The sequence below is a fragment of the Melospiza melodia genome, chromosome 9, assembly GCF_035770615.1.
Source record: "Melospiza melodia melodia isolate bMelMel2 chromosome 9, bMelMel2.pri, whole genome shotgun sequence".
Taxonomy (NCBI): domain Eukaryota; kingdom Metazoa; phylum Chordata; class Aves; order Passeriformes; family Passerellidae; genus Melospiza; species Melospiza melodia.
Window position 1 is genome coordinate 5,246,567 of NC_086202.1, and position 25,578 is coordinate 5,272,144.

Genomic DNA, 25,578 nt, shown 5'->3' on the forward strand with positions numbered 1-25,578 from the left:
TACAGCAGCACAACAAAGCCTTCTGCAGCCTCTGAAACCAATACCTTAATATTAGCTTACAAAATTTGCCCAAAAACCTAAAGTTAAGTAAAAAGAAAGGAAGAATTAGACTGAAAGGTAATTAAGCTCCTTTCCTGCACAGATGAAAGCAAACTGAACAGATATAATAACCAAGAAACAGCAATTTAATAACCCATAACCAGCAGCAGCTGCTGGGAAAACTGGTTTATTGGAGTGAAGATCAGAGATTTACTCACACTTGCAGCTCACTTTTTTAGCTTCAGCTTTTTCCATATTTCCATTTTGTCTCTAAGTGTAAACTTTAGCTCAAAAGGCAAAGGAAATAATTTTCTTCTTCACTTCTAAAGGGCCATTACTTTCTCAAACACATCAAGGCACCTTTGTTCATCAAGGAGGTAATTAAAAAACATGACAACACAAGTCACTGCTATTGTCCCCACTGCCTCTGATTGCATTCTTCATTTCAGATTCCTGATTGAATTCTCTGATTTCTTCAGCAATATTCAACAGTAATCTCTACAAACCTCTTTCAGCAATATAATAAAAAGAAGAAAAACAAAAACACCCACATGAGAAATGAAAGCTCTGGCACAGCTCTGTGTTAACATTCATTCTGTAAATATAAAATTGAGATGCTACCACAAAATTATTTCTTCAAAACTCTACTTTTTCCTTTCAAAAAGGCATCTCTAGACTCAATAAAGATTTTTATTAAAAAAAAGGACACAATTTATCCAAAAGTCAACTTTTCAAACTAATTCAAGTAACTAAATTGCAGATAGAAAAATAAAAATAACGAGTGTTTTATTAGTTTTGCTGCTTATATAGCAATTTTACACAGGATATGTTAATTTTTAATTCATTTTATTCCCATAAATCCATTCAATCCAACGTGAAATTGAAAGTTCAATTATCTCTGCAGCCATAATGTTAAAATGGTTAATTTTTAGGAAATTTTGCTTCCAAAATCCATCCCAGTTGATGGGATCTTTCTCTCAGGGATCAATATCCAGCAGGAATCTCCTGAAGTCCAACAGAGGGAAATGCAAATTCCTGGACTGGGGGAAGAACATCCCAGCTCTGCTGGTGGCAGCCAGTACAAGGTGAACTGGCACCAACAGAAGCACAGGAAATTGCATTTAAATATAATAAACATTTCCACTGAGTGGTCAGGCACTGGACCAGGTTCCCTGTGAGATAGGTTGTGGAATCTTCACTTTAAATCAAAACTCAAGTGGGAATCATCCTCTGGGACCTTCTCACCCTGACCCTGCTTTGTTGTGGCTGGAACTGCACAATTTCCAGAGGCACCTTTATCCTCAGAGTTCTGTGAATCCAGCTGCAAGTCGATATCAACCAGAGTAGCAAATGATTATTCATTTTTTCCCAGCAGACACCTCAGTTTCAGGATGTCTCTGTGGGTCCTGTGGCCACCATGGGCTCCATCTCCCCCTGACCACCAAAACTCAGCAGGACAAGCCCCAAGGAGCTTGAATTAACCAAGCCATTATTTTTGCTTCATTACAAAGGTACCAAAACCAGTTTCATGCACCTTCCTCTAATCTAATTCCTCAGCTGAAAAACACAGCTTCAATAGTTCTGGCCAATTCAGAAATAACACGTTTAAAAATATTCACTAAGTAAAGCTGAAGCCAAAACTGGCAACTGCAATTTGCTTGCAAATGTTGTGAGCAGAATAAGAGCCTAAAGGGAGTTATATCATGAAGAATTAATCACTTCCTCTAAGAAAGCAAACAAGGTCAAGAATCTGGCATTAAATTCACAGAGGATTTTTGGTGTTTCTAAATAAATTGTGTTGTTACTATTATTTACCCATATTTGCTTGTACAAGGACTCCATTGCTAAAATCACAGCAGCATATGGGACAGCTCCCTATCTAGGATTTAATTTTTTCTTTTAAGCTAAATAGCCCATTTTACTGAACAATATTTGAAATAAGCCTGTGATGCTGATTTGCTGCTTACTGTTCTGATGAGCAACACATGAACATGAACATTTCAGATGCAGCCATGAAGTTATCCTGGTTTTGGCAATAAATCAAGATTCATTTATTATCCATTTTAACATAAACCCATACTACTTTTGCAGCACTTTTGTTTGCTGCTGGTGGCCTGTCCTCATTTTTACAGGTGAAATCTGGGTCAAGGATTCAGTTAGAATGCAATGGATCAGTTCTTTATTCCTTTGATTTAGAGCTCTGTATCCAAAACTTGGAAAGATGATCTGGATTCATATTTTAAGCCTAAATTCATTTCAGACAGCAACTGGAAAAAGACATGGACAAAATCCAACTTGTAAAATTTGGTGGAACCAGTTTATATTTGTGCCATTACCAGGATATAAAGTGAAAAGAGAATTTGCCCCTCTATTTCCCCCTTCCTTCCAAACATCCAACTGGTGACGTGGCAACATCACAGGAAATTTACTGCTCATACTCTTCTGCTCTCTTCTGAGAACTCTCAAGAGCTCCAAGGGCATTGCAACAATTTTTAAGCTGCAGCTCATGAACCCTAGATTATTACCCTTTCAGAAATGTGAGCTCTCATATGGAAAACAGGCTCAGAATTCCTGTCACCTTAATTAAACATGTTCTTGACATGTGGTCAAGCAGAATCAGCCTTCCTTGTGCATGAAAAAGCCCTGGTGGCTTCCAGGCTGAACATGTTCGCTGAAAAAATTAAGATATATTCTCCAAACAAAGAAATTTACCCAATTATAGCAATTTTAACCAATTATAGCTAACTGCAATTTAAGACTAACACAGGATTTAGAAAGCTGGCATTCTCTCTCATGACCCCATGGTAATAGTACAAATTCTAAATTCTGTCACCAAAATAGACTCAGACCTCGCTGTCCACACAAGTACCAATGAAATGCTCACTTCTTGTAGCCTGTATAAAAACTGGCACATTGTGAAATCTTCCTTGAGCTGGCAAATGTATAAAGCTACTCAAAGTAACAAAGAACTGTTCATTAAATGAACCCTACTGATTTCTTTTCCATTTTTAATTACTGCCTATTCAGCCTACCTGGAATTGCTCCACTGAATACAAACCTGGATTTACAAGCATTGTAAATTGATTTTTAGATAAATAACACTCCAGGACTCGTAAGTTCCTGTTTTGTTTGTGGAGAGATTTTGTCAGCCGGACACAAATGTCAAAATGACATCAGGCATTAGATGAAAAGGAAGAAATCAATTACAAAAAGCTGTCTATCCACCCCATTAGTACAATGTATGCCTGCAAATTCAGTGATCTTTTCAGCTCCCAGTTGTGCACATGGCTTGTCCAATTAATTGTTCTGTGTTCATTCACCTTAATTTTCCTCTTGCACGTGTTGCATTCAGTTAAATTCTCTTTATCCATATACATCACATTTTTCATCAGCTGGCATGCTGGGTAATCCTTGCCAATAAAAGGTTTTCTGCTGATTTCTGCACCATTTGTTCAATTGTTTCATTCAATACACTCAATCATTCTGTCTGTATGTCCATCCATTTGGTTGCTCATTTTTCATCTGTAGCTTGCTGCTGCTGTTTCCATCTTGTTGCAATGAGGGGAAAAAACATCTGGAGAGGTGGGGATGCAATGAGGCCTCTCCAGGGCAGGCTGCCCAAAAGTTCTCTGCAAGAAAACTCTTCAGAAGGCACACAGGCAGGACACAGGCAGGAAAAAATGCTGCATTTATGATCTTTAAACAGCACTGTTTTGATGAAGTATGGGCACAGAGAGGCTGCATGGTTCCATCACAGGTGTTGGCTTTAAATTAGCATTAAATTGCCAATGGATTATAAAACCGTGGAAATGCTAAATATGGAATAAAAATTTGTATATTTCAGAGATATTTTGGGTGTCAGAACAGCAAAATTTGTGCCACTCAGGAGCACCTCTGAGCTCTTGGACACAGGCAGAAATGGAGCCAAAGGTCCATCTCCTCTCACAAGATTGGCAGCACAGTGGAAAAGAAGCAAAATGGGCTCCAAACAATCCAAAAGATCCAGAGATTTCTTTGATCCAGTGGAATATGCAAGTGACTCTTTGGCTTTATGAAACAGTCTCTGCTCCACACATTTTTCTTCTTTTACGCCATGCTCTCCTTGGCCCAGGAGGTGAAGCCAAGGAAATCATCAGTGCTCCAAGAAAGGAGAACTCTCCTTCAGGACACAAGTTGGCTCTAAGAGTGGCAACAGGCTGTTCACAACATTTTTATGGAGTGAGCAAGGTCAGGCCAGGCCACCTGGGAGTGCCAGGGCTGTCACCCTTGACACACATCCCTGCATTTTACCCTCTCACAGCTCCCCATTTACAGCACCGCGGATTTTCTCATTCAAGGCCTCGTCTTGCATGGATGAAGTTTTAGATCCTGGTATAACAAAGCTTGTGATTGACAGCCTATCCTAGAAATGCCTTAAGAAAAACTGTTTTGAAGATGAGAATGGCTCTTGACTGAAGCTTCTAACCTCTCTTTATGAGCTGCCTGGCAGCTTTTACTTGTGATTTATTTTCCCCACGGGTTCAAGTGAAGTAGGAAATACCAAACTGTAGTGGGCTACTTAAAACCATCATACCAAGAGAGGTACTATGGTTTATGTCAACCCTCATCCTCACCACTTACATTTCTGCAGTCATGAAATAGAAAAAATAATCCCCTAAACAGTAACAGAAACAAAAAAATAAAAAAACCCAAACAAACAACCCTTTTTGGTGCTGTTCCATGAATTTCACAACAAACAGTGAAGAATGACAGAAATCTGAAGAGTGGAACTCCTTCACTTTACCTCGTAACAATCTTGTGCTGAAGGAAGGGAGAAAGGTGCCAAGGAAAAATTTTGGACTGAGATTATGGAAGGAAAGTTCATAAATAGCCACACGTTAAGAAGACAGGAAAAGCTAAGAGTTTTCTTTGAGCTAAGAAAATGGAAAACTACATCACAATTTGCAAACATGAATTATTATATCCCAAACATCCTCACTGCTTCAAGGTGTAGGAGAGCAGCATAATGGTGTGCTTCCCATAACACTTTTTTGGTTTCCATTCTTTATACCACTGGGAATGAAGTAATAGCAAGAAACTAAATTTGTGATCATAACTATAAACTGTTCTTGATAAAACTGACAATTCTGGTTATGGAAATAATTTTGCTGCAGAGAAGAAGGGTTAGCATTGTATGATTGTCAAATTAAATGCTTTTCTTCTCCATTATGAGAGTAAAACATGTATGGATTTTTAAAGCTTTTCAGAGGCTTAGATATTATAACATCAGGCTTCAAACAGCTAAGTAGTTCAAGCAGCTGCAGAATTGCCTCTAAACTCTAACATACACTTACCAAGTGATAAAAATTACTGAATATATAATATCTCTTCATTCTTATCACATTTTAATAAAAGGCTTTGTGGTGGGAAATGCACTCAACTCAGCCACACTAATCTTATGTCAGTGATGGAGAAAGCTGCTCTCATAATTTTGATCTAAATACTCTGGGACATGATTCTGCTCCAATAAATTAGGTGTGAGCTTCAGCACCATAACTCAGAGCTTATACAACCAGTGCCAGGTAAGAGAAAAACCCCAGGACTACTCCTGTGGCTGCCCCACTGGCTTGGAACTAAAGCTTATAACACAGCCACAAACATCTAATACTCTCTTATTTGACTCAAACAAGAAAGGAGAAAAATCAGCTGACAATTTCATTCATCTCATCACCCAAGTTGTTTGCAATATATACTTCTGTACAATTAGGCAATTTGAAGTCAGCACTTGCAAAAAAATTCCATAGATACAACTTAGTGGTTCTCAATTGGCAGCTCTTAGAACAGCTGAAAGTAACAAACATTACTGGCCAAATTAAAAAACCCAAAGAAGCTTACAGTAATCAGGTTATTTTACACATAAAAAGAAGTTTTATCAGATATGGCATAAAACACACTAGAACTCATCTTCTCAAGACAGAAAAAGGAACCTTTACAAACACCTCAGTTAGTAAAACTAATTAAATCAGGTAGATTAACTCTCAAAAAGCCACCTAAACACGGGCAGGATGCAGCACAAACTGGGGGTACCTGATCAAACCATGAGACCAAGATTGAGGACCACCTCAAAGCCAAAAGAAGAGTGACTGTACTGTGCTACTTCACTGGAATATAAAAAAATAAATATTTACTATACAGACAAAGGTCTGCACTGGGGAGCAGATGCCCCTCAGAATCACAGTGTTCTGGAACCTTGAATATCCTTCACTCTCCTGACAGTCCTGCTGTGACTCTGAATGATCTCAGGTTCTCAAGATGAGGAAGAGTCACAGACTCACAATTTTATTTCCAGAAGGAAATTTCTGATTTTCTGGAAGTCAGGAATTCAGACTCCTCCAACAAAAATCAGGTTCATGATCCAGAAGAAAAAGAGCAACCCCAAACCACAGAAAGAACAGCTTTTTATAAAAGAGGCACTGTATTCAAGTGAACTTACAGGAAGAGTGGATGCTTGGAAAGCTTTTTCTGCCTTCAGAGACCAGGTCTGGATCACCTGTGCAGTGCATTTCAGAGTTCATTACTCCATCTGGAAAGCAGCGGTAAAAGAAATCGGGACGCGGTCTACAAAAAACACCATGGATATTAAAAATACAAAAAAAAGCTGTAGTACCAAATAAACCTCACAGTGATTATTACATTTACTGCTTATCACACACATGCAGGCTACTCTTGCCTAGAGTGGTCAGTTTTGCACAAAGTGTAATGACTCTCAAATTTTCACAGGTTTTGCTGAAACACCCAGCTCAGAACATCCAAAACTCAGCCACCAAAATCCAAACCAGCCTTGATGCTGTCTCAGTGCATTGAGCAAACCTCCCAGCTTCTCCTGACCCTGCTGTGAGCTGGTCCTGTAGGTTAGGCTGGTGTCATACTGATCCTGAGCCAATAAACCATGTGGTGAAGAAAAGTGAATAATCACAGATTCAGAGACAAGCTGACAGCAAAATACTTGGCTTGGAGTGCAGGATAAATGAGCTTATTCCTGTCTAAAGAAGTGGGTGTATTCTTAATTATTTTAAAAGCACCCATCAAATAAAAGTGCCAAGTGCCATTACTGTCAGGGCACCAGCTCTGCAGCAGAGAGGGTTCATCAGAAACCAAACACAAATATTGCTTCCTCAATGCTGCAAAACATCCCAGCAACAAATCAGCACTGGACTCTGTTGACAGTGTATGAACTCAAGTCAACGTGTATTTTTCAGCTGAAATTATTAAAAATTTTGATAAAGAGACAAAAATTATCTAAAACATATTTTCTAAGGCCTTCATTCAAAGTAATGCTTCCCTAAAGAAATTTTCTACTAAGGAATCCATTTACTGCCCAACTGCCAGGTTTGTTTTGCTGTGGATGCTGATGTCACCTGGACACAGAATCTGCTTCTCACAAAATGAACTGATTCCTGTTTAATCAGAACAAGGGGCACTGGCATCTGAGCTCCCACATGCTGTGGCTCTCCTCTCCCGTGCTGCCAATTTAATGAGCTGATTTCAGCTCCCACCACTCCTCCCAAAGCCCTCTCTTGTCTGGGTCTGCCAGCCAGCCAAACCAGCAGCAGAACACGGCCATGGATTCCTGCCACAGTGGGGTGCCACCTAATGAAGTTGTACAACACCTGTACAACTTGTCCAGGCCAAGGACAGCCCCACAGGGCCCCTCTGACTCCACGTGCTCTGGAGCAGCAGCTCTCTATTTATTGGGACTTGCTGCAGCTGTCAGCCTGTCTCCATTCCTCTCAAGTGAAACTCATCATTTAGAACATGACAGACTTACCTTCCCACTATTAATTTAATAGTATTTGTGCAGACACCATTCAGGGCTAGAGCCAAGGAAACAGCTACAAAACACAATGAACAAAGAGAACAATAATAACCCAAGTGCCAAGCAATAAACTGCAGCATTACAGCATTTGATTTACAGACTTAAACCATTACTGGGCTGAAAACTGAATGATCTTTTTTTTAACCTACTGTTTTTCTTGTTAACCAGACTAAGGAGAGACCTCAGAGCATTGTAATAATCATTACTTACTTTGTTCTTATTTCCTTACACAAAGCCAGTTTTCCTACCATGCCATTTGCACATGCATAAGTCAATAAATGGGAAAAAAATTAGAGAATGAAGTACTGTGGTTTGGAATTTTTGAGTTTTGTAATTTACCAGATTAAACTCTCATGCTCTTTATGTCAAGCAGAATCCCTGTATAGACCAATACACAAGATATATTGATATATCTACACATACATGTAGATATATGTGTACCTATATGTGTGTGTATGTGTGATACAATTAAACACTTCACTTCCATGCTAAAGAATTGCCTTTGGCCAAAATTACAATTGGATGACTTTATTTCTCTTTCAAAAGGATTTGGATGTTTTGATTAAATATTTCAGTGGTTTTCCCTCACGTTTGCTCCCATGATTAACAATTTTCTTCTGATAAAATTGGAGAACAAGAAGGAACTGTCATACTAGGTGAGAATTAATCATCTCTTCTATTTGTGCTTGCATGCCAAGTCCCCAGACTTTCCAAAGAACCTCATCTCAAGCCTCTGGAGATCTTTGCCTTGATTTCACTGGCACTTGGATCCTGCACATAGACACATTTTACATTAAAAATTACTTAATTTTGCAGTCCACACCGTAGCTCCCTGTTGCAAACCAGGAGCCAATGAATTTTATTTCCCATCAGAAAAAAAATTATCAGGCAAATGTCTGATTTCCAGCAGAACATTTACAGTAATACAGCTTTGATTATGACAGCCACTGAGCTATTTTCTCCTTGGGCTGCTGCCCCAGATGCTGCACTTCAGCAGCACTCATCCTGTCTCCATAAAACCTTTGCCTGAGGATATTACAGATCATAAAATGTGTTATAGTGTTATATTTTTTTAAAGTTAAAAAAAGGAAAAAAGTGGGACCTTCATCAAAGCAAAAATAAGGGTTTTCTCAGAAGGTAACAATAGATGCCAGGAAAAATGAAAGAACAAGTCAATCCTGGAGACACCCATGCTGTTAAATCAACTCTTCTTTCAACATCTGTGTTCACAGTGACCACTCAATTCCATGCTCTGTTTGCCCATTCCATTGTTTTGTCTCAGTTTTTATGGAAATTGCATGGGAAAATTTTCCATAAAGTCAAATGCAGATGACCAGCAATGCCACAGCTCTACACTGCCCTTCTTAAAAAACATATCTGCTTTTGAAGACAGGCAGTAAAATTCAGTTGCTTTGTTGAGTTTTGTCTTGATTATTCCTTGTACACCTGACAAATAATTATTGCTTTGTTGAGTTTTGTCTTGATTATTCCTTGTACACCTGACTGAGCTATGCCTTCACTGTTGCACATTCCTTACACTGGCAAGCCAAGCATCAAGTGAGAGTATGAATGCAGGATGATAAAACAAAATAAATCTATTTGTTCTGCTGTTGTTTCATTTAAGAAAGATCCCTATTGCCCATCTGAAGTCATATAATCCAGTCAGTGAGAGATTTAGAACTCCCAGGGGAAGGCTTAAGGACACCTAAATTAACTCCTCCCTTACTCCAGGTGCATTGAATCCCTTTCTCTCTATTAATGGCTATATGAGGGGCAAAGAATTTTCATCTCTTTTTCACCTTTTCTCCCCTCCATGCATCATGCTTAAAGAAATCCACCTTTTGGGGGACTCCCTGATCATTCTTTATGGACATTCTGTGCCAGATCTCAGCAAACCAGAGGCTCACCACCCCTAATGAACCTTCACATCACCAGACACTGAATTTTATTAGAGTACAGTGCACCTGAACTGGTATATAAGTGGCAAATAAGGCACAAGAAGTTCCACACTTATGGCACAAACTGAACAGAACATCAAGGTTGGTGTTTCCTTAGTCTGGGCAGCAAGGGGAATGCTGGGGAAGCTGGGAACTTTTCTTCTAGATGTTATAGAGGGAATAACAGAAGGAAAAATAGCAGGAAAAAATAAATAAAGTCTTCTTAGAAGAAAAAGGTGAAAGTAAGTGATGGAGGAACTGAGCCTAAGCTCCTTTCCTGCTTACACAACAGGGAGGGAGGCTCAGAACTGACTGTGTGTGTTTCATGAATGAGGAGTTATTTCCACTGAATGGACTTGTCAGGGAGGCATCACTGTAAGACATTTCAGAACTTACAACAAATGACTGGCAGCAGTCAAAACAAAACTTGTGTGAGAGCAACTAGAAAAAGAATAATCTATGGAAATTAAGCCTTGTCTAAAAATTTTTTTTCCAATTACACAGTGCCATTTACATCCTACCTAGTTAAAGCAAGGCTGAGTATTGCTCTAATTTTACCATGTAAGGGGCAATAAATAAAGTGCAAATTAGCCAGTAAAACAGAATTTCAGAATTATGAATATTTCAAACATAAGGCAAACAAAAACATTTGCAGTTCTTATGCTTCAAGATATCCCTTGGCAGTGAAAGTGCTTGAATCAATATTGGTCTCTGAAAATTATTTATATATATATATATAAAGGATCTAAGTACATACCACTGTAAGATTTCAAGAGATAGGCACAGCCAGAATTAGCTGGAACAACTTGAAACTTACCCTTTTCATTGTCCTCTGCTCCAATTTCCTGCCTACAGCTGTAATTAGACCTAACCCATAGCACAGCCACTACTGCTCACAGTCCAGGATTAAGTGCACAGCTAATTCCATTGGCAGTTAAGGATGAAACAACAGCTTCTAATTAGAAAAACTGAGCCAAGAGCATGGATTTTGCAATGGGTAACAGTAAATTGCAGGAGAAGATCAGAGAAAACAATGAGAGGAGTAATTTTCTACCCTAAGCAGCTGAGCTGCACAGGACTTTCCAGTCAAAGCCTTGATTTAGAATAGCTGCAAGTAAGAGGTAAGTAATAGATTGGGTGTGACAGAAAAAATATACATCCGAGCAGTCTCTCAGATGGACCTGTCTTTGCTGATCAAATTCCAGTCCTTGCTGGCTAAATGGTGGAATTAAGGCACAGAATTTGTACCTCTACAAACTCACATAAGCCCAAAGGCTTCTGTAAGATGCCCTGGAACTGCACTGAAAATTACTATAATGGGCTGTAATGGAGACAGGTTTTCTTCAAGGCTTGGACTACACTTGGAATCAATCTCTGAGAGCCATCAGACACTTTTCCACCTTGAAGAATGACATGCATTACCTAAGAAAGCCTCTTTAATTTCGGTCTTGTCTGTTCGACGGATTATTTTCACCACGAAAATGACTGCGAGCGGTGTGAGGAAGGAAATTGCCTGTGAGAGATAACAAACACCATGAGTGAGAGCATCAATTCCTTCTCTGCCCCACTGATTAATAATTAGCTGCAGCTAGCTCCATTTAAACTGAATGATCTTTATCAAACTCCTGACCTTAAGCAAAGTGGGATGATTTGTCTTGGCAACTCCAGGGTGACGAGCACATTAATATTCCAATATAGCCCTCAGCTATAATTGATTTGTAATTGCCCAGAGATGCATTTGAAATGTCAGCTCTTCCAATGAAAAAAGTAACAGTCCCTAAGGTCCACAAAATTCCAAAATACAGATTTTGGACATTTTTTCCTCAGGGTGCATTGTTGAGGAAGGCAGCCCACCCACCCCTACTCAGACAGCAGCACCAACCTCTTCGAATTTTAAAATTCTCTTTATCTTTCCTTTTGTTTTCTTTTCAACTGTCATGCTTGAATGCATTGGGAAGATTGTGTCTTTATGATTCTTTTGTTTACAAATGTTCAGATGTGGAGCAAACTGCTTTATTTTGTTCAAACTCAGAAAAACAACATCTGAGAACCTACAGGTTTAGTCACTGGTTAAACAGAATATCCTGTAATTGTCAGTGCTGAAGGACAGGAATCCTCCTACCAGGAACCTGAAATGGCATCTGTGCCTCAGTGCACACATTTTATTCTTTTTAAAAAAAGTTAATATTACTGGTTGAGGTTTGGGTTTGTTTGTTTGTTTGTTTTAACAAGGCAAAAAATAAGCTGTAAATGGCACAAGGGGTGCCAGGTCTTAAGTAAGATTATGCTTTCTTTACTGAAGCTGAACTGGGCCTTACTCTTAAATAGCCTCAGTGACAGAAAAACCAGACCAGACAGATATGTTATGGCAAAAATCTTCTTTTTATGCCACAGATTAATCCCAGTCCTCACTTTATGATTTTAGCCAATCTGAGTAGGAAACAACACGAGAGTAGAATATGTTTGTGATTTTGGCTGTGCATCTTGCACCAGATTGTCCTTGCCTGCATATCCAAAATACTAACTCAGTCAACCATGCAGATTAAAACAAAGGCTGGAGTCTGTTCCCCTTTTCTACATTTAGGAAGGCAGGCACCAGAATTTGTGCAAAAAGAGGAGTCACTTCCACTTAAAATCTCCCCCTAAGTATGTGTGAAATTCAAGTTTGGATGCCAATGCCACATTACTGCTCCAGAAATATTCACTTCTCTCTCTCCTCATCAACAATTTAATTTCTGCTTTCAGACACAGTGTGAAATAAAAAAAAAAAAAAAAAACTGAAGCAAATCCTAGAATTTGTAGTTTCATTCTTAAAAATAAAGATTGCCACCAGGAAAAAAAAATGATGAAAAATATCTGCATCCAGACTGAAGAACATGCAGAAATACAGCCAAGGCTGACAGGCTCATAGTGGTGGTTTAATGGAGTCAGAAATCTTTTGAACAAGCAGGAGCATCAGAAATTATCAACAAAGAATAGCATTCAAGTGGCAGCTTGCTCCAAACCACTTCCCCATCCATCTTCAGAAATCTGGTAAAACTGCAGATTTCCTCAGATTTTACAAGCATGTGAATTTTTTAGGGAGATGAACTATTCATGTCCATGGTGCATTGCTGCTCCTTACACAAAAGCATTAGCTGGAAGGTGCTCTTTATTCTGCAGCAAAATGCACACACAAAGAAATTTTGGCTTGTGACAGACTCCTTTTATTTATTTTGCAAAAAAGTTTCTCTATGGCTCATATCTAAAACAGATTTGGCAACATTCTAATGAGCAATACTCTCCTCAGATGCATCTCAGCTGTTTCCTTTCCCAGCAGTGAAATATTCCTGCCTTGCCAGGCTTTTGTGACACATGGACAAAATCTCTGTCATTTATTATTCATCCTGGCAATGCTGAAGTTACAGGGACAGAATCCCACTTTTCCAAGGGAAAGCTGGCAGTTACCTGCACTTTGCAAGACAAGGAATATCCTTTGATAGACACAGAACCAGGCTCAGCTCTTCCCAGATTTTTCTCCCCATGCAGAAATCATCTTTGTCTAATTTGGATGTGCATTCACAACGTTTCTATTGAATTCAAGTCTCTCATAGCAAATAAAATAATCCAGTAAATCATAAATTCATACAGATTGCTTTCTGATAAGCCATGGCCATAATTTCAATATTGGAGTATGGTGGTGGCAACAAATTCTTTCCATAATGAAAGCTTGTGAGCAATGTTAGAGTAGGATTTTTCTTCTTTTAAATTTAAAAAAATATGAAAAATATATAGAAATTACCCATATTTCTTAATTTAAGAAGCTGTTGATTGTTTAAAATCTGAACCAGAAAGAGAATACAGACCATACAAATGTTACTGACACAGAGTTGCCTCAAAGTTCCACCACCATAAACTTTGCCAAAATCTGGAGCTATGGGAACATATTAAATGGGAATATTATTATGGGAATATATTATAACTATATCCCAGAATTGTGCTTCCCAGTGCCTTATTCCCCTGGGGAATAAGAGGATGGATTAATGATTATCCCAAATGGCTTCAAAACTCATTTCCCCTCTGCAGCAAAACCCTGTGCAATGATTCACTCTTGGTTCTTGAACTATTCTGTTCCAAACACATCAGAGGAACCATGCAGGAAAGTAATGCTGAGCATGAGCAAAAACCACACCATTAAACTCAGTCTTTCCCAGCACAACAATTTAATGTTTGGCTTGGGGGTTGTTTTGTTTGTTTGTTATTTGATTTTTGGTTTTTAAGTTTTTTGCACAGCTGTCTTCTGTTTCAGGAAAAACATATATTTTCTTCCATCCAAGATTAAAAAGTCCAAAATAGAGCTGCTTCTTAATGCAATATAAAGAAAATGTTTCTTGTTTATAAAGGCAAATTTAAAAATCAGGCCTTCAGCCTCTGCCTTAGAAGGTTGGGATAAATGGTTGCCTGATATGCAGGAGGTGCCTTTAAACGGTTCCTTAATTAAAATTTCATTATAAATGAAGGATTAAGCATTTCTAAAAAAGTTGAATAGAAATTATATAGCTGATTTGCATTTAATCTGAATTCAAGTTTGAAAAGTAAAACCCTGGGTTCACTGAAGACTCAGGGAAAGGTGACTTTGAGGCAGCTGTTGGAAAGACTGAACTACCACTTTTACAGCCTGAACTAGAGCCATAATTTCAGCATTTCTGAGTTGGTGTGTTTTACTGCAGTCATATATAGAGACTATCATGATTATTAATCATTGCTAGTGAAGGTTATCAAAATTATGAAGTTTGATAACCAAATTCAGCCATCCAGCCTGCATGTGCTGAGCAGGGAAGAGCCAGAGGAGCAGTGACAGCAGGGCAGCTCTGTGATATATTTAGTGTTGGCAGAAGCTAAAACAAAGGTTTTGCCTCTAGGGAAAAAAAAAAAAAAAAGATTATTCAGAGTCCAGTATCTCAGTGCTTAACATGACTAAAACAAATTGGATCTCAAAATTTAAGCACTTAACCTTCTAAGAGCATGGCAAGGTTTTGTCAGGTCACACAACCAGCTAATTGAAAAAACTTCTCTACTGATTTCTCTCACATCCCTCTCAGCTACCACTGCTCTGAATCCTAAACTGAAAAATCAACATTTATAGATTCAGTCATCTCATAATGCTGCTTTTTAAAGACTTCCCATCATTTGCTACATTTTGGACAACACTGGCTTGGAAAAGAATTGACTTTAGGTTTAAAGGAACTTCCTCTACTTGTGAAATATTTCCTGCTGCTTATCAAAGGAACATTCACTCAGTTTGCAGCCATCAGATGCCCTTAGGTACTTACAAACATGAGCCGTGTGGGGATGTTGTCTGATTGCACCAAGGGGTTTTTGTACAGCCAGATCTCCTCTGGCTGGATCACTCGCTGGAATGGATCCAAAAATTCCGTAAAACTGGAAAAAAACAATGAAAGATACAAATTTTTCACAATTTGAAGTGATGATCAAAAACCCCCAGAAGAGTTCTGCTCATTTAGAATTTCTCCCAAACTTGACTATGACATAGCACGCATGAATTATCCCTATTAATAAATTGCTATACTGCCATCCCACCTCACTGCATTTTAGTAAGAAATTTTATAAATACACCCTTCAGAAAATGGGTTTTAAAAGTCTACACCTTTGAAGTTGGTCTACAACTTTATAAAAGTTCCATAAACATTACTGTGGAGAATAAATTGTTCTCTCTTTTTTTGGGTAAAAGTGTGCAAATATCACTGTGAGATTAAATAAATCATGTAGTCATTTACTATCAATTTACAACCATGTATGCCAGCCTTTTATAATTATTGTTTATAATTCCTAAAAAAATTATGTAACAAATGTAAAATATTAAATGCCTTTCAAATGTCAAGATTCAGACTTTGAAACACGACAGTTGCATTTGCAGGATCACAAAGCAAAAGAAAGAAGCAGCCCAGAAAATTTCTTCCACTGATAGAAAAAAGAGATAACTTAGAGAATATCTCCAAAAGAGACTTACTCCTAAAACAGGATGGGCTGTCAAGCTTAAGAAGAATCTAAGTCTACTAGAAATGTCTCATTCTATCAAAACACTTTTCATTTTGTTATTGTGTCTATTAGCCCTCTTACAAAGCAAAAAAACCCAAAAGAACAGAAAACCAAAAAAAAAAAATCCAGAAAACCAAAAACAATCCACCCAAACAAACACACTAAAAAACCTCATCATTCTGTAATTATGTTATTTTGCAATTAAGGGCATCAAAATAAATGCTGAGGTCCCATTGTTCTGTAGATAGTAATTGCTGTGGGTATCTTTTGTCACGCACTGAAAGAAAAAGCAAGAATTGTGATCTGTGGATGCAGCTGGAAGTTTCAGAAGCTCCTCATGACTACCTAAATTGTCTCACTTCATTTAAACCATCCTCCTTTTTTCACAGAGCTCTTCAGTGCTATTTAACTTTTCTGGGCTTTGAATTAATGTCAGACAGCCTGGGAAGTTTGGCTTTTGCTTCTCACTGCTCATTTCAGGTCTGGGTTATCAGGGCTCAAGGGATGGGTGCTGAGGGAGCACACAGGGAGTTTTCTGCAGGTTGGTCCCACCTGATAAACCAGAGCCAGAACTCAGAGGTGTAGCAGCCCAAAGCTTTATTTACTGGAAGTTTTCCGAAGCCAAGGGTTTTAAACCTCTCCAAACCCAGGTTTTACATCAGGTGACTTTGTAAAGAGAAAAAGCCCAAAGCAATTTGCAGAGCAGAGTGAAATGAAACCATACTCACACATGCAGCTCTCCCCAGGGAAGAGAAACCTCAAAAAACCCAGCTGGGTCAGCAATTTCCTCAAGAGGAGCAAGCCACTGCCTCTGCCCATGGCAGGGAAAGGAACTAGGACACCTTCAAAGGTCTTTTCCACCCCAAACCCTTCTCTGACCCCTTTACCTGAGCACACTCAGACTCCCTGACCTCTTCTGCCTCTCCTTTCCTGCAGTAATTACACATCCTCTGAACAGAGAGAGACATGGCTCTCCCAGGAAAATCCTGGAAGCTGTGGGAAACTTCAGAGGAAAGAATTCACGCAATGATTATCTCTCTTTCTGTAACCATTCTTTATAGATATGGTTCTCCAGTGTGCTATTCACCAAGAGTGTGAGAGAGGATTCCTAAAGGCCAATCAGGTCTTAAATCCACCATTGTTTCTGTAAGAACTGCAGATTTATAATAATAAAGTGTCTTTTCATGCCTTCTATGATGGAGTCTCTGTGTCACCTTTGGCTGTCCCCAGAACTCCTCCAGTGATACTTTCCTAAAGGAAAACAACCAAATTTAAGGACCAAAGAAGGTCAAACACAGCCTTGTCACTTTTAACAATATTTCTGTTTCCTGTGCTGGCCTACATGGACAACAAGATTGTTCTGGGAGCTTAAGGAGTCTGGTTTTGCAAGGGGAATATTTGCTGTTGTGCTCAGCTTCTCCAACCCAGAGTCTGAGCCTGCTCTCCCAAGGAAGGTGAACTTCAGAAGCGTCAAAACAATTTGTTTCAGTGTTTTCAAACTGAAAACAAAGCTTTTTGAAGTTTAAAAGACAGTGGCTTGTGCAAGACATGAAAATAGGAAACATTTCTAAAGAAGAACAGCTCCATATCACCCATAAGAACAATTCATTTTCTAGTTTTCAACTGGAAAAATAAAGGTCAACCCCTAGATAATGCAAGCAGGTCTGGTTACAGTTTCAATTAAGAGAGTCCTAAAGTGCATTATTTGAAGTATTTCTGGTAACTGCAGAGAACAAACCACATACAAACATCTGAGCTTCAAGGCGATCACAACACACCAGTGCACTTCTGGAGAATTTGTCACATTGGATCAGAAATGTAATTAATTTGATGTTAGGACATTTGACATTGTGAACAAATGCCACCAGAGTTAAAGGTTTGGGGCTCTTCTTGATCTTTTGTTTTCTGCCCCTCATGATGTAAGAAAGTTGAAATTATTTTTGTTTCAATCTGAGGAATTTTTTAAAAACCAAATTCAGTTCTCACAGGAAACACACTGGGACATTGCAGATACATACTGTCATAAGATTTAATGCCTTTAAGAGCAAAATAACTCATGCTAAAGAGATGAAAATGTAATAAATAACATAAATAGGATCTGATTTCAGGTGAGGACTGATTTTTTTGATTAATATATATTAATATATACTCATCTGTACTCATATATGGAATGAGTAATTTCAACAAATCCATCAATGACTGCAATTATTATTATTTTATGCAACAGCAGCAGTTCTTTATCCACTATATATTGTCTGATTAAGTTTTCATCTATTACTTTGACTTGTGTTCTGAATACCTTCCCAAAACTGTGTTCAAATTTAGTGCAACATAATGCAAAAAAACCCCCAGAAAACAAACAAACAAAAAAGTTTTCTGAAACTGGGCAAAATAATTTCAGAATCACTGGTGAAGGAGAAAAAATATAGCTGCAGAAGGCAGCAGATGTCTCTGGAAAGAATACAGAAATAGAAAGTAAACAGTTAAAAGAGAGAGACTGTAAAAAAAGAAATAACTTTTTTTTCATCTTCCCAAAGAGCTCAACTGCTAATTAAATTTTTATGCCAAGACTCATAAGAGAACAATTCTCTTCTTTTGTGAAGCATCACCAATGGGTGAGTGGATATGAGATTTCACTAGCTTGAAGGCAATTCCCTTTGTGCTCCATTAAACAATCATGAGGACACACTGGCTTCTAAGCTGCCTGACATTTGGATTTCTGTTCCTTTGTCCCAACCAGAAGTGCAGTCTATCACTATTCAAAAGTCAGCTCAAGTTTGTTTTAAGGACTAGATGTGATGAGAAATGAGTGCAGGCCTTGGACAGAGAAAACTGGTTTTGATCCTTTTGTGTTATGGCCCAAAGTACAACCTCAGCCATGAAAGTGTCCCCTGGTGGGCCAAAAAAACTTCCTTTGTTTTAGTACAGAAAAATTTTATCTCAGCTTTTTGGCCTTTTTTTTCCTTTTTACATTTTTAACAGCTTACCAAGCAAGATTTCAAACACTTCAGCCTGATGAAATCTTTAAGGCATAAAAGCATTTCCATTAACGTGGAGAGCCTTTAACTGTGACTTTCAAAGCAACCCAAGGGAAAGAGGAGCTCAAACTCCATTAAAAACATCAATGAGCAACAGGTGCCCCAGTCCCTGGGGTTGCTTTGGCCATGGCAGCACGGAGTAAAAACGCTGCTCTTTCCCAGCTCTTCGAGGTACATTAACTTCATTTCCATTTCACAGCGTGCAGCCCTTCAGGATCATTTCATGCCAGCACCACATCCCAGCCAGAGCCAGGTAACAGCTCACTAAAAGCAGGTTTGTGATGTTGTGGGCTAATAACTGGGGGTTATCTTTTTATGAAACCATTCACTGATAGTGGAGGAATCAAACAGAGCATAAATATCTTCACAGAGGTTTTGACCTGGTTTTCCACAGTGGTTTTCATCCCCATAAGCAGCAGCAGGATGTTGTGTGGCACCTCAGCTTATTGTTTCCACCAGTGCCTGGCCCTCAGCTGCATGAACCACACCAAAGTTTAAATTTCTGTCTGGTCCTGAGCATCAGCTGAAGAGGGGTTGGTTGGTTGGTTGGTTGGTTGGTTGGTAGGAGAAGGGTGAAATTGAGGGTTTTTGCCTCTTACTTTTTGTCTCACAGACAAATCTTGTCCCAAATACCAAGTGAAAATAACTGAGAGGACAGAGCAGTACACATGGGATGGTAAAGTAGAGAATGAAAGAAACTTGGCATTGTGACACCCAGATTTTCATCCCAGACACCCCATGAATGTCCCTCCTCTTTTCTAAGCTTCATCTCTTGATAAACAGATTTTATCCTCAAATGGCTCTGTCTGCATGTCCCCACTGGGGCAAACAACAAAAAGATAACAGATGTTCATCAACTTCACTTATAAATCACCTCTGGGGGCTTGTGGGGAATAAATTTGGCCCTGACCACCATTCCCTGCCTGCAGAACTCTGTGTGAACAAACACGGCTGCCTCTCCCAAAACCACAGGTTAACTGGGACTCCTGGAACTCCATTTTGCATGTTTCTACAAGGATATTTCCTCCAGTATTCCCCAAACTGGGTCTCACAGCTAGTAGTGAAAGCTTGCCTGGTGTGCCTGCCATGTTCAATTGTGCAATCAGCTGTTCTGCAAAGCTGAGAGTGGTGTCAGTGGTGCTGAAGTTGGTAATAGTTGCCCTAATTACAGAGGCTGTGCACAATTCATAGCTCAGGATTTGCTTTAGGGGCTTCCCACAAGTGATCCAGGCTGAGAGAGAGAGCCCAGAGTTTGCATCAGCACTGAACACTCTTCACTCACCTTGGCTCACATTTGAATTCAAGACTTCAATATTTTCCCTTTCTGAAACACACTAATAGTGGGGAAAGCATTCATGTCATGTTATTTGATGTACCTGGAGAGATAACTGATTCTCAAGCCATGAGAAAAGCTAGGTTTGTTTTCTGCCTAAAAATAATATTATGAAAAAAAAAACTCCATAAATTCTTAGATGTTATTGTACAAATTCCTGCAAAAACTGACAAAATATGAAAAGCCTGAAAAGTTCTGCGGCTGGCACATAAAATTAACAAAACTGAATGAGAGGGGACAGTGATGAGGGGAGATAGGAAGCAAAGCCTGTGGTTTATCACCCTGATTCTGCTCTCCAAGGAGCTGGAGCAATACAGCCTCTGAAATGCTGCTGCCTGTGGGTACCAGCACGATGAGACAGCTTTGTGCCAGCTCAGAGGTTAGCACAAGCAAAGAGATCTGAGCCATTTCATATCTAAAGTAATTTGGGAAATCCACAGCTCCTCAGCCATCAAGAAGGGTTCCAATACACCTGGCCAAGACTCAATTATGAATGATGAGCAAGGGAGAAGCTGGCATGAATTAAAAATATAACTTCAATAATATAAACTCTACTTTGATAGAAATGTTCTCTGTAGTTAAGGCACAACACTGGGTGTCAAGAGATTTGATGTTTCTTGATGTGACTTTACAAAGCAAGGTTGGGCAAACCATTCCAGTGTCAGTAACTCTGAATTCTGCAGTTTGTTTACTAACTGGACTTTATTAACTACACATGCCAAGTAGGCACAGCTGACAAACACCCAGCAACAGCTTTAACTTCTCCAGAGAAAGCAAAGGAAAGAGTTAATTTTAAATATATATTATAATTTTAAATATATATCCTAATTTATATTGCAATAGGTACTGAATGCAAATGAGGTGTTCCCATCTAACAGACCTAATGTTTTATTGCTTCTCACAGACTTTCATGGAAATGTGTTACTTTAAATATCATTTTTTAACTGCACTAAAACCAATTAAGTACTGTACCCTCACACTGGCACAGAAACATCAGTATCAATAAATTATCCCTTTTTAAAAGCTAAAAACTTTTTATTTTCCAGTACAATGCCATGCAGCATTTACACCTACTATTTCTGATTAACAATTTGAAATCCCCATATAGAGCTTTATTGGGACTGATAAAGACAAAGGGCATGGGCAATATTTTTGGGGTTATTACTTTATGTCACTGGCAAATAGAGGATTGGTTCTGGAGGGTAGCTTTAGCTTCAGATGAATCAGAATGGCTTGATGGAAAATATTTCTGAATACTTTAAATTAGCTAGCAATTGCAGTGTGACATTTAATTAGCACATATGCCTCCATTAGCCCTTCAGATATACAAGAAATCATTTTGATTAAGAAAAGATGGAAAATAAATTCTGATGTGGTTTTAAAACACACACACACATTACCACAGCTGTCATATTTCCCTGAAGTTCTAAAAAAAGAGTTTCCAGTATTTTCCTTCAGCCTTACTGATAGGTTTCCCAGATCTGCCTGACATTTCCACTCATTTTACAGATTTATGTCAGGGTAGAACTTCTTCCAAAGATGAATGGCCTCTCCTCCTTGCAGCCAACACTGCACCAGCAAGGAGGCAACAGCTGTGGAGCCTGGGCTCACTTTAAAGCTCAGATCTCAAACTAAAAACAATGCAGGCTCACAACAGGAGTCCTGCAGCTTATGAAATCACACATAAATAAGATATATACTTAGAATACATAATATGAAAGAGCAAACCAACAATCTTTTCACAATGCTGAAAAAGAAAGAACAGCCTGGAGAGGAGTTTTAGAAGCTAATGCTGGGTTTCTTTGCACTTCAATTATATTGTCCCTGTTTTCTCAGCATTTGAATTCTCTTTAAGTAAAAAATTTCCATCCTGTGACAGGGAGAAAAGGGAAAGGATTATCTGAGCATGCAAGAACAGCACAACAACAAGAGGTTAACACAGCTAGGAAGTTGTTCTTGTGCACCTGAGAGATTCCAAAAACTTCCAGTCCATGCATTGTCCTTGTTAGGGGCTGAGCCTTTGCTAGCAAGTGGAGCTAAATATCATTAAGTATCATTATTGTGAATCTAGTAAACTCCCATTCCATGGGAATAAAAGGGTTTCCAGGCCTTAGAGTACTTAATTAGCTTCAATGCAGCATTCTCAGCATCCTATCTTCCTCACAGGAGTGGGATGTTTGGAAGTGGAAGGAACAAAGAGGGAACAGTTGGTCATGCAGCACTGCAGCTTTGATCAGAAGAGCAGGAGACAGGAGTGACTATACTGAGCCATGAAAAAAAAAAACTGCTGCAAAATGAGTCTAAGTCAGGTATTTTGACTTGTTTTTAATTTTCACAACTTTCCTTGACTTAATATTGAAAGTGATCTCTTGTATTTTCAGGGTGCCCTGTGGCAGGAAGGAATGATGAATCTGATTCCATGTTCTCAGAAGGCTAATTCATTATTTTATGATTCTACATTATAAAAAAGAATGGTATACTAAAGAATACAGAAAGATACTTACAGAATGCTGAAAGATTATTAATAAACCCATGACTCTCTCCACAGCCTTGACACAGCTTGGCACTGATTGGTCATTAAGTCAAAACAATTCACATGAAACCAATGAAACAATAACCTGTGGGTAAATAATCTCCAGCCACATTCCAAAGCAGCAAAACATAGGAGAAGCAAATGAGATAATATTGTTTTCCTTTTTCTGAGGCTTCTCAGCTTCCCAGGAGAAAAAGCCTGGGCAAGGGGATTTTTCAGAAAATATGACAGTGATCTTTGCAGCTTTGCCTTCTGGTCAGCAGAGTATAAAAGAAACCATTCTGAAACAAAACCAACTTTGCTTTGGCATTGAGCTGCTCCTGGGGTGAAGGAGCCGCTCAGTCCTTGTGATCCCTGCTCACATGGAGCAGGGCTGCCTTGGAAAACAAGGCAAGGAGGTCAGAGCTGCTGCTTGTTGTGTCAAGGTGCAACTCTTCAGGCCATCCAGAAATGTACCAGAAATAACCAACAGTGGGAGTTTTAAATAGAAATAACCAATATCAGCCTAGTGAAAACTTTTGGCTCCTGCTTTCATTGCATTATTCTTATTTTATTTACTTAAAAAATTATTTATGGTGTTAGTTGTTGCCTCTATCCTCTGTTTTTATAAATATACCCTATGATACAAGATATTTCACAAAGGCCATTTAATGTGTGTGTTTGGGGAGGAGAAAGGAGAGGAAAACAAAATAATGAGTTGTGCAGCCATTAGAAGTGTCAAAGCTGGCAGCTGTACATCATCCTAAAGTGAAAAACAGAATTCATATTACAGGCTTAAATTAACTAAGTACATGCCTGAATAATGAACCCAAACACACTGCAGACAGTCAAAATTTTCCTCTTGATGTTTTTAATGCTTATTTTGATTACATCTCAAACTGTTTTCAGTCAAACTCTCCACAGTTCCCTGCACAACTACACAGCTTCACAGCAAATTGATGGAGATGAGTCTGGTAAAGTTTCTTTTTTTTTCCTTTTTTTTCATATCTGCATGTCACACACTATTGAGTATGTTCAGACCCAAACGGAAAGTTGGGGTAAACTCACAACCATGCTGAGTTTCTCTGTGTGACAAAAGCTCCCCCTCCCAGCTATCTCATCTCTGTCCCTCCCTCATTCCCTCCCAATGATAATGCAGCACTCAGGCATCCCCTGTTCAGTACCAGCACAGTCCTCACTTACCAGCACAGTCCTCACTACACAAAAAAGTTACAAGACACACTAAATATTATCCTTAATTCATTTTTAGCACCAATAATTCTGCCAGCTCTTTCCAAGTACTGGCTTTTCAAAGTCACTGACAGATTGGGAGACCATAAAGATCTTGATTTACTGTGCCAGATATGAGTACATTCTCAGCAGTAAGACTATAATTTTTATTAAATTCTTTCCCATAAGAACCACAGTTGTGCCCTGTCTTAACTGTGCTTAGATCAAAGTATAAGAATCAATTTATTAAAGGCAAATTTTCCCCCCAGGAAGCCTATCAGTAGCATTCTCCCTATCAAACATCCTCAATCAGGCTAGGAGCAAATAAACACAAAGTGCCCAAGCCTGTGAGTAAATGGGATTCAACAACAAGACTCAACAAGAGACACAAAGTCACCATTTACTCCTCAAAAAATCTGGAGCAGATGCTTTGGCATTTACAATAAGATCCTCTTTTAGCATGTATTCAGCTGGGAGTTTAGCCATGGATATCCACTGTAAATCCCATCCTGTTAGCAGGACAATTACGATTCCTGCCATTAAATCCCCTTCCCCTTCTTTCACTCCCTCTTTCCCCCACACTCAGGGAACACAAATGAAATAATTCAGCTCCACAATCTAGAAGCATTGATACAACAGTCTGTAAAAATAATCTGTCTTTTGCTCAGACCAGAGTCTGCACAGAAAGACAGGTAGGTACAATTTCTCCTGAATAACTGTTATCAAAGTCAGTAAAATCCTACCCTACTCCAATAAATAAAGCACAGAACAATGGAATCAGAAGAATCAGCTGGCTGAAACACCAAGCAGCTGAACAGCAGGATGGCTCTGAGTGGATGCTGCTTCATCACTCCCCTCCTCAGCTAGATGGGGGAGAGAAAATTCACAGAAAGGCACCTGAGTCAGAGTGAGAGCAGGCAGAGAGCACTCAGCAGTTACTGTCATGGGAAAAACAGATTTGACTGAAAGAAACTAGTCTAGTCAGAGCAGGAAAATGAGAAAATAATACCTAACCTTTAAAACATCTTCCCACCCCTTTCCCCAAGCTTAATGTGGAATTTTTTCTCCCTCCTCCCTTGCAGTGGTACAGGGGATGGGGAATGCAGACTGAGATCAGATCATCACAGCCACCCCTGCAGCCCCCTGCCCCCAAAACCCAAAACAGCCCCAAGGTTCCTGTGAGCTCCCTGGTAACTCACACACAGGGCAGGCACACTCACATTTTGTTCTGTTCCTCCTGTGACACCAGGTATTATTGGAATTTAGGGCTTTGTGTTTTCACAGTAACCTGTGCAGGACACAGAGCAAAGTTCAAATTCAGCTTGCTTTGTGGCATATCAGGAGATCCATTCCAGCTCTCCCATCCCTTCAAAGGTGTGACTGACTCTGCTGAGCACTGGAACAAATCTGCTGCTCAATGTGCAACCTCTGAGAGGTGCTCTCAGATCCCAGACACCAGAAAAGCTCTTTTCTACAGCAGGTCTTGCCCTTTCCTCTTCATTAACCCTACTCAGTGAATTAGACTTCTACCTGCACCACAAAACAAATCTTTCCCTCACTTTAATCACATGTAAATTAAAGCTTACAACAATGCA

General features: G+C 39.1%; 1 protein-coding gene across 2 annotated transcripts in view; it reads right to left on the minus strand.

The window, feature by feature from the left end:
* Positions 1 to 25,578, minus strand: part of PLPP4 (phospholipid phosphatase 4) — a 46,428-nt gene that overhangs the window by 15,684 nt on the left and 5,166 nt on the right. The window contains exons 2-5 of one of the 2 annotated variants that reach the window (XM_063163099.1): positions 15,144 to 15,252; positions 11,254 to 11,344; positions 7,847 to 7,910; positions 6,512 to 6,636 (exon numbers count right to left, since the gene is read on the minus strand). In XM_063163099.1, coding sequence (XP_063019169.1) covers positions 6,512 to 6,636; positions 7,847 to 7,910; positions 11,254 to 11,344; positions 15,144 to 15,252 — 389 coding nt within the window. The remainder of the gene's footprint in view (positions 1 to 6,511; positions 6,637 to 7,846; positions 7,911 to 11,253; positions 11,345 to 15,143; positions 15,253 to 25,578) is intronic. The other variant, XM_063163100.1, reaches the window with a different exon arrangement.